This window comes from Schistocerca gregaria, chromosome 9 (assembly GCF_023897955.1).
Source record: "Schistocerca gregaria isolate iqSchGreg1 chromosome 9, iqSchGreg1.2, whole genome shotgun sequence".
NCBI lineage: Eukaryota > Metazoa > Arthropoda > Insecta > Orthoptera > Acrididae > Schistocerca > Schistocerca gregaria.
The window spans coordinates 131,565,350-131,578,930 of record NC_064928.1 but is presented as its reverse complement, the minus strand read 5'-3'; the positions used below and the strand labels follow the sequence as shown (position 1 = coordinate 131,578,930).

The window sequence follows — 13,581 nt, the reverse complement described above, 5'->3', positions numbered from 1 at the left end:
TTCGCCAAATGTACAAGTTAGGTGGGTCGACAACATGTTCCTGTCATGTGACGCACATACCGTCACCAGTGTCGTATAGAATATATCAGACGTGTTGAACCTCTCGTTCCGCAGCTGCTCACGCTAACCACGGGACCACGGCGCTCCTGAACTCACACTATCCTCGATGTTGCATATGTCGCGCATGGAATACTCAGTTTGTATATTTTACTTATTTTTTTCATATTTCTACACAACTTCTTCCTGTTTTCTCGATTGATCTGTGTTCAGTTTTTCAAGGCCTATCCACTGTGCCAACCTATAACTAAATCTGAGGGGGGTGCGATGTGGAGGTTCCCTTGTAAAATGTTCCATGAGAGAATCTTAACTAGCGATGAGGCGTGGGTCTACGGTTATGATGTTAAGACCAAGGTCAATCAATCTTCACAATGGGTCAGGAAAAGTTGTCCACGACCACAAAGAGCTCGTCAGGTCAGGCCAAATATCAAAGATATTCTGACAGTTTTCTTTGAAGGATTAATTGGTCATGAATTCGTGCCACAGGGACAAACTGTTAATCGATAATACTACCGGGATGTGTTGCGACGCCTGAGAGAATATGTGAGAAAGAAACGGCCTGAAATGTTGCATGTCAGTTCATGACTCTTGCATCACGATAACGCACCCGCACATTCATCCCTGTTGGAGCGTGACTATTGCACAAAAAACGAAACCACTCTGCTTCCTCAGCCTCCGATTCTCCAGAGCTGACCCCTGCTGATTATTTTTAATTTCCGAAGCTGACAACCCCGTTGAAAGGAATATTTGCAACGGTAGACGAGATAAAAGAAAACTCGCAGACGGCGCTGCAATGCAGCAAGAAGGCGTACTACTTTCAGGAGTGGCAAAGGCATCGGTTGCAGTGTATCAAATGGTTCAAAATGGCTCTGAGCACTATGCGACTCAACTTCTGAGGTCATCAGTCGCCTAGAACTTAGAACTACTTAAACCTAACATACCTAAAGACATCACACACATCCATGCCCGAGGCAGCATTCGAACCTGCGACCGTAGCCGTCGCTCGGCCCCAGACTCTAGCGCCTAGAACCACACGGCCCCTCCGGCTGGCTGCAGTGTATCAATAGTGGAATAGAGTATTTCGAAGGGGGACCATGCACAATAAGTAAAAATCACGCACAGAAAAATTTGTGTACAAAGAATGAGATTTTCACTTTGCAGCGGAGTGTGCGCTGATATGAAACTTTCTGGCATATTAAAACTGTGTGCCGGACAGAGACTCGAACTCGGGACCTTTGTCTTTTGCGGGCAAGGGATCTACCAACTGAGCTACCCAAGCATGACTCACGCCCCATCCTCAGAACTTTACTTCCGCCAGTACCTCGCCTCCTACCTTTCAAACTTCACAGAAAGTACAAAGTTCCGAAATATTTGAACAGACTTCGTAACCCACTGATCCACCTGAAGATGAGGTTGTACGCTTATGAAATGCGCCGTGAAAGAAAATAAAGCTGAATGTCAGAGAAAATTGTATTAATTTATCTTCTCGGCAATGTAGATGCACCTGTTGTTGTTGTGGTCTTCAGTCCTGAGACTGGTTTGATGCAGCTCTCCTTGCTATTCTGTCCTCTGCAAGCTTCTTCACCTCCCAGTACTTACTGCAACCTACATCCTTCTGAATCTGCTTTGTGTATTCACCTCTTGGTCTCCCTCTACGATTTTTACCCTTCACGCTGTCAATGCTAAATTTGTGATCCTTTGATGCCTCAGAACATGTCCTACCAACCGGTCCCTTCTTCTTGTCAAGTTGTACCAAAAACTCCTCTTCTCCCCAATTCTGTTCAATACCTCCTCATTAGTCATGTGATCTACCCATCTAATCTTCAGAATTCTTCTGTAGCACCACATTACGAAAGCTTCTATTCTCTTCTTGTCTAAAATATTTATCGTCCATGTTTCACTTCCATACATGGCTACACTCCACACAAATCCTTTCAGAAACGACTTCCTGACACTTAAATCTATACTCGATGTTAACAAATTTGTGTTCTTCAAAAATGCATTCCTTGCCATTGCCAGTCTACATTTTATATCTTCTCTACTTCGACCATCATCAGTTATTTTGCTCCCCAAATAGCAAAACTCCTTTACTACTTTATGTGTCTCATTTCCTAATCTAATTCCCTCAGCATCACGCGACTTTATTCGACTGCATTCCATTATCCTCCTTTTGCTTTTGTTGATGTTCATCTCATATCCTCCTTTCAAGACACTGTCCATTCCGTTCAACTGCTCTTCCAAGTCCTTTGCTGTCTCTGACAGAACTACAATGTCATCGGCACACCTCAACGTTTTTATTTCTTCTCCATGGATTTTAATACCTACTCCGAATTTTTCTTTTATTTCCTTTACTGCTTGCTCAATATACAGATTGAATAACATCGTGGAGAGGCTACAACCCTGTCTCACTCCCTTCCCAACCACTGCTTCCCTCTCATGCCCTAGACTGCCATCTGGTTTCTGAACAAATTGTAAATAGCCCCTTTTGCTCCCTGTATTTTTCCCCTGCCACCTTTAGAATTTGAAAGAGTATGCTGTCAACATTGTCAAAAGCTTTCTCTAAGTGAGGGTGTGGTCTAGCGGTTCTAGGCGCTCAGTCCAGAACCTCGCGACTGCTGCGGTCGCAGGTTTGAATCCTGCCTCGGGCATGGATGTGTGTGATGTCCTTTAGGATAGTTAGGTTTAAGTAGTTCTAAGTTCTAGGGGACTGATGACCACAGATGTTAAGTCCAATAGTGCTCAGAGCCATTTGAACCATTTTTTTTCTCTCTAAGTCCACAAATGCTAGAAACTTAGGTTTGCCTTTCCTTAATCTTTCTTCTAAGATAAGTAATAAGGTCAGTATTGCCTCACGTGTTCCAGTATTTCTACGGAATCCAAACTGATCTTCGCCGAGGTCGGTTTCTACCAGTTTTTCCATTCGTCTGTAAAGAATTCGCGTTAGTATTTTGCAGCTGTGACTTATTAAACTGATAGTTCGGTAATTTTCACATCTGTCAACACCTGCTTTCTTTGGGATTTTGAATTATTATATTCTTCTTGAAGTCTGAGGGTATTTCGCCTGTCTCATACATCTTGCTCACCAAATGGTAGCTAGGGCGGACTTAATGTCGCAGATATTTTCAAATCAAGGAACTGCTTTTCCAGATCGCGCCAACCGCACCGCGGAGGACGAGGCGCGCGTGCAGGCACTCTCGGAGTCGTTCGGTGGAGACATCGGCGGCGGCGACATCGGCGACTCAGACTACGATGAGAAGGAGGGTGGCGGTGAGCAGGCGGTCCAGAGGCCCAACGGGCTCTACTTCCTCTTCGACTGGAACTCCTTCCTCAGGGTCGGCGAGGAGGACAACCCGCGCGTCAACCTGCGCTTCTCACCCAGGGCGGGCAACCCACGGAACTTCCTCCCCATCACCGTGCCCTAGGCCGAATGGATGGGACCAAGTCCAACAGACAACGTTCCAAACGGGTCCAGCTGCTCCTCTCAAAAATGGACACTTGGGTGGGGAACACCCCATTCGACAGGTGCCGCGTATGACTGCTGCTCGCTAAGACTCGGCGGTAGGGCTGCGTCGGCAGGTCTTTCGCTGTGCACTGCGTGCTGAATTACTGCCGACGCACCCGCCATTTCCTAGCTTTTTTGTACTGTTTCCAAGCTCTGGACTGACACCGAGAGAGCAAGGAGTATTTATACTGAGTGGCCAAAAGTCGTGGAAAGGCACTGGATGTGGTCTTCGGTCGTCGCCTGGCGAAGCCTATGCGGTGCCTTTGTCTCCGTACAGTCCCGATACAAATGGATTTCTGACGACCCACATCCATGTCACCAGCTACCTGACTCATACCCGGCCGACTATCACCCCATGTGTGTCTGCACCGGCGACGCTCTTGTCTTCCAGAGCTGCAGTTTACAAACACCTATAATATTTTTCTCGCGATATTGAACGGAAACCCTTTTGGCGTCAGGAACCCTAATTCTTGTCTAATTGTCCGATTCATTAGGAGGCATGTATTTTCCACCGATTAGCATTCTACGTTTAAATTTCGAGATGTGCCGCCATGTTCGTCGCACACCTGTCTCTAACAGACTGCACGTCTACACTAGCGCCATATGCTGCATCTAACAGTAACATTAGGACTTCATACATGGGGCGTCCTCAGATCTGACAACCTTTCTCCTGACTTTTCGCCACTCAGTTTATTCAAAACTGCAGCCTATTGCAACAGTAGTCACACAGCAAAGCACCAAACGCAGTGTTTATGGAAATCACTTGGTCTCCATTGAAATGCCATCTGTTGGATTTACAGGAAACTATGATGGTGAAATTCCTCCGAAGGGGCTGACAGGGAACTGGCAATTAGGTCGTGTGCAGTATATAACGGAACTACTGTTGGCTTTAGAGAAAATGATAAGGTGTGGTTCAAGTCTGCCAATAGTGCTGCAATCAAATTTATCTCATAGAGAGAAACAAATGCATGTGTCAGAATTTCCACAGGAGTCAATCTGCATCACTGAGATGCTGTTGTCAACCGCACTCAGGGCTCAAGTCACTTTGGCCGCTGTGGCGGTCCACCACATTTAAATGGTTATTACGTCAGCCAATAATTATAATAAGATGGATTACCGTGTGTTCGCGCTAAGGAGCTGCGCAGCGAACGAGGCCTTCCCATCTCATATTGCAGTGAGAAGAACAGTTTGAAAGCCCCCTCCACTGTAAAGTACAGCCCCTATGCCTGCGATTTATGCTTCAAATCGAGCGTCTACAGCACTAATTGCAGCAACCATCTTTTCTTTTCTTTAGACCGCTACCACCACTCATTTCAATACAGAGAGACAACACGGCTACGTCATTGTTTTGGAAACAGACATTCCACAGTTATTCTTGGATTTTATTTTACTTATTTACCTTTCAGTCACTATAACTAGTTAAGGTGTTGCAGCATCATTCTCAAGCAATCCTTCCTGTTGTCAGGCTGAGATCAGGTATGACCGCTCGTCACAGCCAGCTGCTACTTCACACAGCATTGTTTTATTGCTAAGGTTGGTGGCGACTGGAGATAAAAACACGAGCGTACCTAAGTCCCTACTTCTACATCAACACTTTGCAAGCCACGTAGCGGCGTATGGCGGCAGGTACTTCTGGTAACATTAATTGGTCCCCCTTCCTGACTATTCCGAATCAAAACTAGGAAACCGTGTGTGCAAGATGAAGTCAACTCCCCTGACGACTGATAATGATTGTAGTTTAGTGTTCACCAGCGTCCTTACTGAAACGTGCTAAGACAAATGTGGCAAAATTATTAAAAATAAAAATGAATCGCTCATTTCTAAAAGGTCACATGTTTATACAGACTAGTTTCGATAAAAATTTAAATATGAGTTTTAAGACAGTTGGTCTGAGGGGTTTTTTTTTTTTTTGTCAGGAGTGAACAGCGACGAATCTATTCACCAACAAAATAGTTTTTACAGTGCAATACTTGAATTATGTGAAGTAATGGTCTTTTAGCAATGATTTCGGAAACCGGTTGATAACTCACTCATTTAACTTTGTACAACCAGAAATACGCACTGGAGTATCAGAAGAACATGTATTATGTGTTTACTATGCAGATGGCGTACCATCGGCATATGTAACTGCAGCTGGTATGTGCACTTCATATAAAAATGTTTTGGTCTGAGACACTAGTCCTCTTCCACAAGGACTGTCAGGTTACTTTCACAACTGCACATACTTATATGGAATGTATTTAATAAACTTCTTGAAGACTACTCTTTCCTTATGTTTTGCTGGAACACTTCCATTGCAGAGACCGAGGAAAGGTCACGTGTTTTATCACTGCAAAACGTATCTCAAAGTGTGCTATACAAGTCCACAAATGAAGTCAAAGGTGGCTTCCACATGCGAATTGAGTTATACACGAATTCTGAATATTCTGCATCACTCTCGGTGATGAGAGTCCACTTTTCGTGCAGCAATTCCACCAGTTGCAAACTAGTTTCCTCGAAGTTCGTCATGTGCATTACAAGTTTGTCATTCTCGGTGGAATTTACAATGGCGCCTCTCCAAGAAAAGGACCTTCATGTGCCCACACCAACTGCTAGAAGGAGCCAGTGTAGCGTAGTGGGATTTACCTATCCATGAACCAGCCACGGCATTATGACGTCATCCGAACGCTATCCAAAGTGGACTGGCAGAGCAAAACTAAGCCACGGAGCTCACTTGGCAGAGAAAACAGCGCTGTTTCGTTTATTCATGGCCAAGATCAATAACTTGTCTATTGTGAGCCTCTCTTCCAGTTGTAGTTATTCTCATGTTTATTAATTACTGTGACCCCACACACACTCTACCGTCGTAATTATTTACGCTGGCAGCAATGCCTGCTGCGTTTCCTAGGTAACAATTGCTGTTGTGTTTCCCGAAGTGAGAACCGATGCTCTCTTTAGCGGATCCAATGTACACCTGACTGGCTACAAGAGAACGGAAGCCTTTCACTATTTAAATATTTTGCGCATTCTTAGTGTATGTGAGTATTGTGTTTACACTGTTTTTCGTCAGAATTGTGCTAATGCAATTGGTAAAAGCCTCTGCTCTAGAACGTTAATGTTACGTTCGATTTGAAATCGTCTATTAAAAAATAATATATTATCGGGCATGACCTACTTAGTTTATTCAAGTCTTTGTCTCCTTTTACAACATATGCATCCCACACTCCTCTCCATTAGCAAATTAACTATTGCTTGATGCTTCATGGCGTGTCCTATCCCTTCTTTTAGTCAAGTTATGCCACAACTTTCTTTTCTTGCAAATCCTTTTAGCACCTTTTCATTACTTATTCGGAATACTCATCTAATCTTCAGCATTTTTCTGTAGCAGCACATTTGAAAATCTTCTATTCGCTTATCTCCATGTTTCACTGCCGTAACCGACTACACTGGAAAAAAAACTTTCGTTATACACCCTTTAAGATTCAAATTTTTATTCGATGTTAGCAAATTTTTCTTACTCACGACGGTTTTTCTCGCTATTGCCAATCCCTAAAGTATATAGTTTATATTCTCTATACTTCTGCCGTTGTCAGTTACTCTGCTGTCCAAATAACAAAACGCATCTACTACTTTCAGCGTCTCATTTCCTACTCCAATTCTCTCAATACCACCAAACGTAGTTCGACAACACCCCAATACCTTTGTGTTCATGTTACGATCCATTTTAAAAACACTTAAGTTCGACTCAACGGTCATTTTGTCAAGTCTTTCTGACAGTCATCAGTAATCCCATAAATGCCTTTGTATCTTCTCTCAGAACTTTAAAAGCTTTTTCGAAATTTCTGTTCCGTTTACATTTTGTTCAAATGCACAGACGAATTGGTCTGGGTGATGCGCAACAACAAACAAAAAAATCAGTTAAATGTGGCTTGTTGTTCTCTTAAAGAAGATACACCAGTGAGCCAACAACCCTGAGTACAGACTAACAACCTCTACGAAGATCTGTCATGACACAGAATCTTAAAACAACAATCACGTTCGACTAATTGTCGGATCTACCACTGATCAGTACGCAGCCACTTATAGTGACTGCAGTGCCATATTCCATTGCCGGTAAGTGCCACCTGCAATCTGTGAAAAAGAGTAGGCAAAAACAGTGTTCGTCACTAAGTACATGCACTCCTGCTACTATCATGTATGCAGCTCTCCAGGAAAATCGCTGAACCAGTAACATTGTTAATATATGTCGCTTCCAGAGGAACTATTCACTGTAGAAGCAAAGGCCAAAGAAAAGTACCCCAGTAGTAAGTAAATTGGCATATAAGGTGGTACACCACACTAAGAGAACTATTAACTAAGATGATCAACTTACCAATACATCAAATACATCCACTCACCCACATCGAATATCCAGTCGACCAGGCGGTTATTACCCAGCTAACAAACAAATGACCATTCGTAAGGCCAACCACCTACCTTGCAATGGGGATGAAATGTTATCTGCCACCAATAAGTTACCGATTCATTTACAACTCTAATACTATTCCTTCAGTTACCCATAAAACTTGTGCATAGCTTTTATAATATGATAAAAGAAGACGAATCCGGAAAAGCTAAATTTCGTGTTAGAACTCATTTCCTACACCTTTTTCTAGGATTTTGGAAAATATACTGAGTTCAAACACTATGAAATACCCCTAAGAAAACAATCTACTAGTACATAACAAGCACGGATTCTGACAATATCGTTCTTGTAAAACACAAATAGCTCTTATTCACTCGAAGTAATGAGTGCCATTGATAGGGAATCTCACATTGATTCCATATTTCTAGATATACAGAAGGTCTTCGACACACTTCTTCCCAAGTGGCTTCTAACCAAATTGCGTGCCTATGGAGTTTCGCCTCAGTTGTACATATATTATATATGCCACAAATTAACAGAAAGTCCTCTAATGAAACAGAAGTGACATCTGAGATTTCCCAAGGAAATGTTACTTGCCCTCTTTAGTTTCTAGTCTACGTAAATGATTCAGGAGACAATCTCAGCAGCCCACTTCCATTTTCTGCGCCAAGTACAGTCATCAGAAGACCAAAACGAATCCCATTAGTATTTAGACTGGTGTTTCCATGGTATGACAAGTGGCAATTTAACCTTAACAATACAAAACGTGAGTCCCTCTACATAAGTACAAAAATTTCGGTTGCACGATGAATCATACAAATTTAAAAGCTGTCGATTTTAGTAAATATCTATGAATTACAACTACTAACAGCTTAAATCGGAACCATCACACAGAAACTCCTGGGGAAGGTAAACCATAAACTGCATTTTATTGTCAAAACACCTATAAGAAGCAATAAATCTACTAAAGAGGCTATCTAAACTATCCTTGTGCCTTCTGGAATCCTGTTGCGTGGAAATCGTTACTTGCCAGATTTGACTGACCGAGAACATCGAAAAAGTTCAAAGAAGCAAGAAAGGGTAGCTTGTTTCGTATTCTCGCGAAAACTTAATGTCACCAACTTGCTCCTCCGAATGAGAACATTTTGTTTGCTCCGTTCTACATAAGAAGACATGTCCATCACAATAAAATATGATAAAATCAAAGCTCGCACAGAAAGATTTAGTTGTTCATTTTTCCCTCGAGCTATTCAAGAGTGGAGCGATGGAGAAGCGATCTCAAAGTGCTTCTGGAAAACGCCTGGCAAGTAGTTAATTGTGAATTACAGAGCAGTGACTTAGATGTACATCATGGGAAACTCCAAAGAACAACGTACGACATAATACTCGAATACCTTTCTTTGAAGAAGTCTTCAAAGTATCTTACAGTAACATGCATCTACCAAGCAGCGAACTGAATCTCCCGGTCGCAATTAAGAAGCACGGCCTTGTTGTACGGTAGGTGTTATCCAGTTTCCTTCGCCTGGCTACTGATCTCACAGAAATAGCCAACTGCTGGGTAACATACCGTTTAACGTGAACTCCGAACCACGCCACATCAGATATTGCACATACGAAAATGACTGACTTAAGTGAAAGACGCGATACGTAATATCATCGATCGAGGACTGAAACAGTGACTTTTGGACGCCTATCTTGTCACATTCGGTTTCCCAGAACCACCGTAGTCCAAATCCAGGCCGCCTCACGTAACCCTACCCCTTTTTTTTCTTATTTCTCACCGATCTAGCCACTCCGTCTCTCAACGAGAAGTTAAACCCTAAAACTTCCCCACATGTTTTCTTCATCTTTAACACAATTTGCTAAACATTTATGAGTAGCATCCACGTCTGTAGCTACACGATTAATCTGCAATTCATCCTGAAGTGCTTAGTAGAGAGTGCTACACATCACTATTTCTATACCTTTCCCCCCTCTAACAGCGCGTTGGAACAACTGAACATCTACTTCTCTCCGTGTGACCCCGGATTTTCGTTATCCTATGTAGCTCAAACGCAACAAAATAGTTTACGACTCTAAAGAGAAAGTTGTTGATCGAAATTTCATGGAATCATTTCGCAAGCATGAAAAATGACTTGGCTATAATAACTGCCATCCAAACTTGCTTATTATATCCACGATAGTCTGACCCATCTTTCGCGACACCACAAAACATGCTACCCTTTTTTGAACTTTTTCGATGTCCTGTGTAGATCACCCCTGCGCAGCAACAAAGAAGGGCACATTTTAAATGTTCTTACAATAAAACGCAGTCTCTGAATCACTATCCCTACAACATGTCGTATATGGTCGCTCCAATTTAGGCTGCTCCTAACTCTAATCCGTAGCAAGCTGACTCGACAACCTCAAAATTTATGTCGTTTATCATATGCCAGTAATGCAGTGGAATTCCCTTAGTATTCATGTAGAGGGCATCGCACTTCTGTTATAAAAAATCCACTACTCGCCCAATTCAAGTCCTCGTCAAAATTATTTTGTAATTCTTTTGAACTTCTGTTAAGTTGCACGGTAAACGACAGACTCATCTACTAAAAAAAACCTAAGATGGATGCTCATGTCTCCTAAATCATCTATATTGATCAAGAACAAAGGTCCTATCACACTTCCTTAGGGAATACCGTAAATAACCTAGGTCTCAGTAGGTAAGGTGCCATCAATTACTATACATTGCCACTTCCCTGATGGCGAATCACGACTCGAATCGTATAGCTGAGAAAACATTCCGAAGGCGGAACATTCGATTAGAAGCCGCTTATGAGGAATGGTATCAAAAACCTTCCAGAAAGTCTGGCGTTTAATTTCTCCAACAGCCCTGGCTAACGACTTCTGCATTCTTTCAGTTTATGCCTTTATAGGTCCCCAGGCATCTGGCTTAAGAAAACGTAAAACATGTCTTACAGAAAGCTCATCCGACCGTGCGGCAAGTACCCCGAGGATCAATACGGCGAAAGTCGTCAATTATAAACATCTCTAACTGCGGACGTTCAAGCGCGCTGCTACAGACCAATCAATAACAGCACATCCCAACCTGTACCTCCTTGGCGGCAGCCCAAAAAACACGATGTTTCTCGCTATTCAACAGTACGATCAGTAAACAGTGTACTCTAAAGCTATCAGAAATTAATTAAGACAACAATTCGAACCGGAACGACTGCGACGCTTATGCTGGCGCTGTTTCGTCTAGTGAGCAAATATGAAAAATCTACATGAATGCGCTTCGCGATACACGAGGTAAAAGGGGAAAAAAAGGGAAAGAAAGTGTACGACAGGCGATACCAACCCAGGCAGAGGTCAGGTCAGGCGAGAGATTACGACCCAATCACTGCAAAAGAACTTAGTCAAAGGTCTTTCATAAAATATGTTTTATAATGTATCTGACTGTGTCTGAGTTACTTTTACAATAGATTTTATAAATGAACCGTCGACCTTGCTTTCATAAGAGTTTTGTCGAAGATGTAACACGGGCCGAAGTTAATGGCACACTTCTGAGTTCTGAAAGCCGGGTACACAGGGATATGCGATGCGAATGCAGCTACAATGAACCATAGTGCTGCCACGATCCGGTCTTGCTGTTGACAGATAATATCACTTTGCTAAATAGTAAAGATAAGTTGACGAGTTAACAAACACGTATTTCATCTTAAAATACCCATACAAAAATCCTCTAAATGTGACATTAACATCTGCATTATGATATAAACGAAATAATTAACATAGCGACTATCAAACTACAAATGCACACACTAATGCCGTAGTGCTATTGTTATACGCCATTGAGGAGATGAACTCAATGTTCGCCATGAGGAGCCAAGCACTGAAGTAACAGAACCTTGGAACCCCCGCCTGGAGACAGGGATGAGTAACAATCATTTCTGTATGTGGTACTGCTTCCCCATTCTTTCTTAAATTACTTCACCTACACCTCTCAGTATTTCAAATGATTTCATTCCAGCCTTAATTTAGCCTTGTATATTGCCACCCCTACATTTATACACATTATGTCTACCCTAACAATCTCCACCCCTCCCCCCCAAATCTCTTCCACTGTCCCTTTTAATACATGTTAGTTATTACAATGTCCCATAACAGTTTTCCCACAAAACTGTTTGCTAAAATATTCCTTTCTGCACTTCCACACTTCGTTCTTTACCTATCCGTGCCATTTTTAATGTACTTCTATGGTACCACATTCCAAATGCCTCCAGTCTCTTCTGTTGACTTCCCATGGTGCACATTTCACTGCAATAAATTTTACTTCTTTGGCAGTGATTTTAGAATAAAGGCATTTTTCTTTCCTGGAAGTGCAACACACTTGACAAATGCATGTAACCCAAGTATGTGAGCATTTATAGCACAGCATCTTCACACAGATATACATTTCTTAACAAAAAGTTATCTGTGAGAGTACACACTGACCTCTACTCATCACAAATATTTCCATTGCAACAATTGGTTTGGTGGAATTGCAATACAGTTTAGCAGAACAGTAACAATTCCTGAAGAGGAAAGGTTGTCCACAGGTTATCTTGGAAATAATCTCAAAATTTACTCTGTATGTTCTGGACTTAGAAGATTTTGTGCTTAAATGCTCATTTCCATCAGCATCTCCCATCATTTCATTTTCAAACTATCCTTACCTTATCAGTGTCTTCAGAAATGTAACTTGTACTACAAGCTGATACAAAGTTTTGTACAACAAACACCCATAACTGACTAGCAAGTTGCACAAGTTAGTTGCAGATTAAATGTTGTATTTTGTGAGATCAGCAGTTTGCTGTCCTCTTTGTACAAGCAGAACCTGTCTGAAAATCTATAAGCTAAGTTCATACATACACAATGACAGTTTAATGGGGAAGGAAGGTGCAAGAATCATCCACATTTCTACTTGAAAACCAACACTTTTGATAATATTAACTTTTTTACTGTAAGCATCGGGTGTTATTTACTAACTACAGCCACACTATCTCTTTTAATACAGTTTTAAACAAACATATTGACAAACTGACGTGGAAAGAGACCCACAGTAATCTAAACACAAAACAGTGGTCCAAATAGCAATATGTGCTCTGAAAAACGAGCAACCACGTATCCAGATTGTTTCTCTGTCTGTTAAGAATTGAAGTATATATAATCAATCAGTTGTGAAGCAGTGTCATAGAAATATGTCACATGACCTTGTCACTCCTCCTGGAAACAAGACTAAACATACAGATGAATTTTTACATTTACCTGTACATGCTAGAGAAACTTGCCACAGTCAGATCTATAATATTACTCTCACTCATACATAGTAAGTGGCTACAATTTTTCACTCACCATAAAACTTTCATTGTTATACTCCTCTTACCTGCAAGTACAAGTTAATTTTTTTTTCTTAAAAGATTACACAAAACAAGTGATCTTGGAGTATCATATAGCTGCAAGTTGTTTTTAAAGTACACTCATAAAATATGTAGCACATTTGTTTGGAAGAGGGGCCAGCCAATTTATTCTCTTGCTGCAACAAATTTCTTTCATTATTTTCCATTTTTTAGTGTCTAAAGGCCAATCCACAAAATTAATTGAGCCATTTATTAAT

The 13,581-nt window shown here is 41.7% G+C and overlaps 1 protein-coding gene across 1 annotated transcript in view; it reads left to right on the top strand.

Annotated features, from left to right (window-relative positions):
• LOC126291901 (proteoglycan 4) overlaps window positions 1–13,013 on the top strand; it is a 274,929-nt gene extending 261,916 nt beyond the window's left edge. The window contains exon 9 of the mRNA XM_049985630.1: window positions 3,205–13,013. Within this exon, the coding sequence (XP_049841587.1) occupies window positions 3,205–3,479 (275 nt within the window). The 3' untranslated portion in view covers window positions 3,480–13,013. The remainder of the gene's footprint in view (window positions 1–3,204) is intronic.
• Window positions 13,014–13,581: the final 568 nt, after the last annotated feature.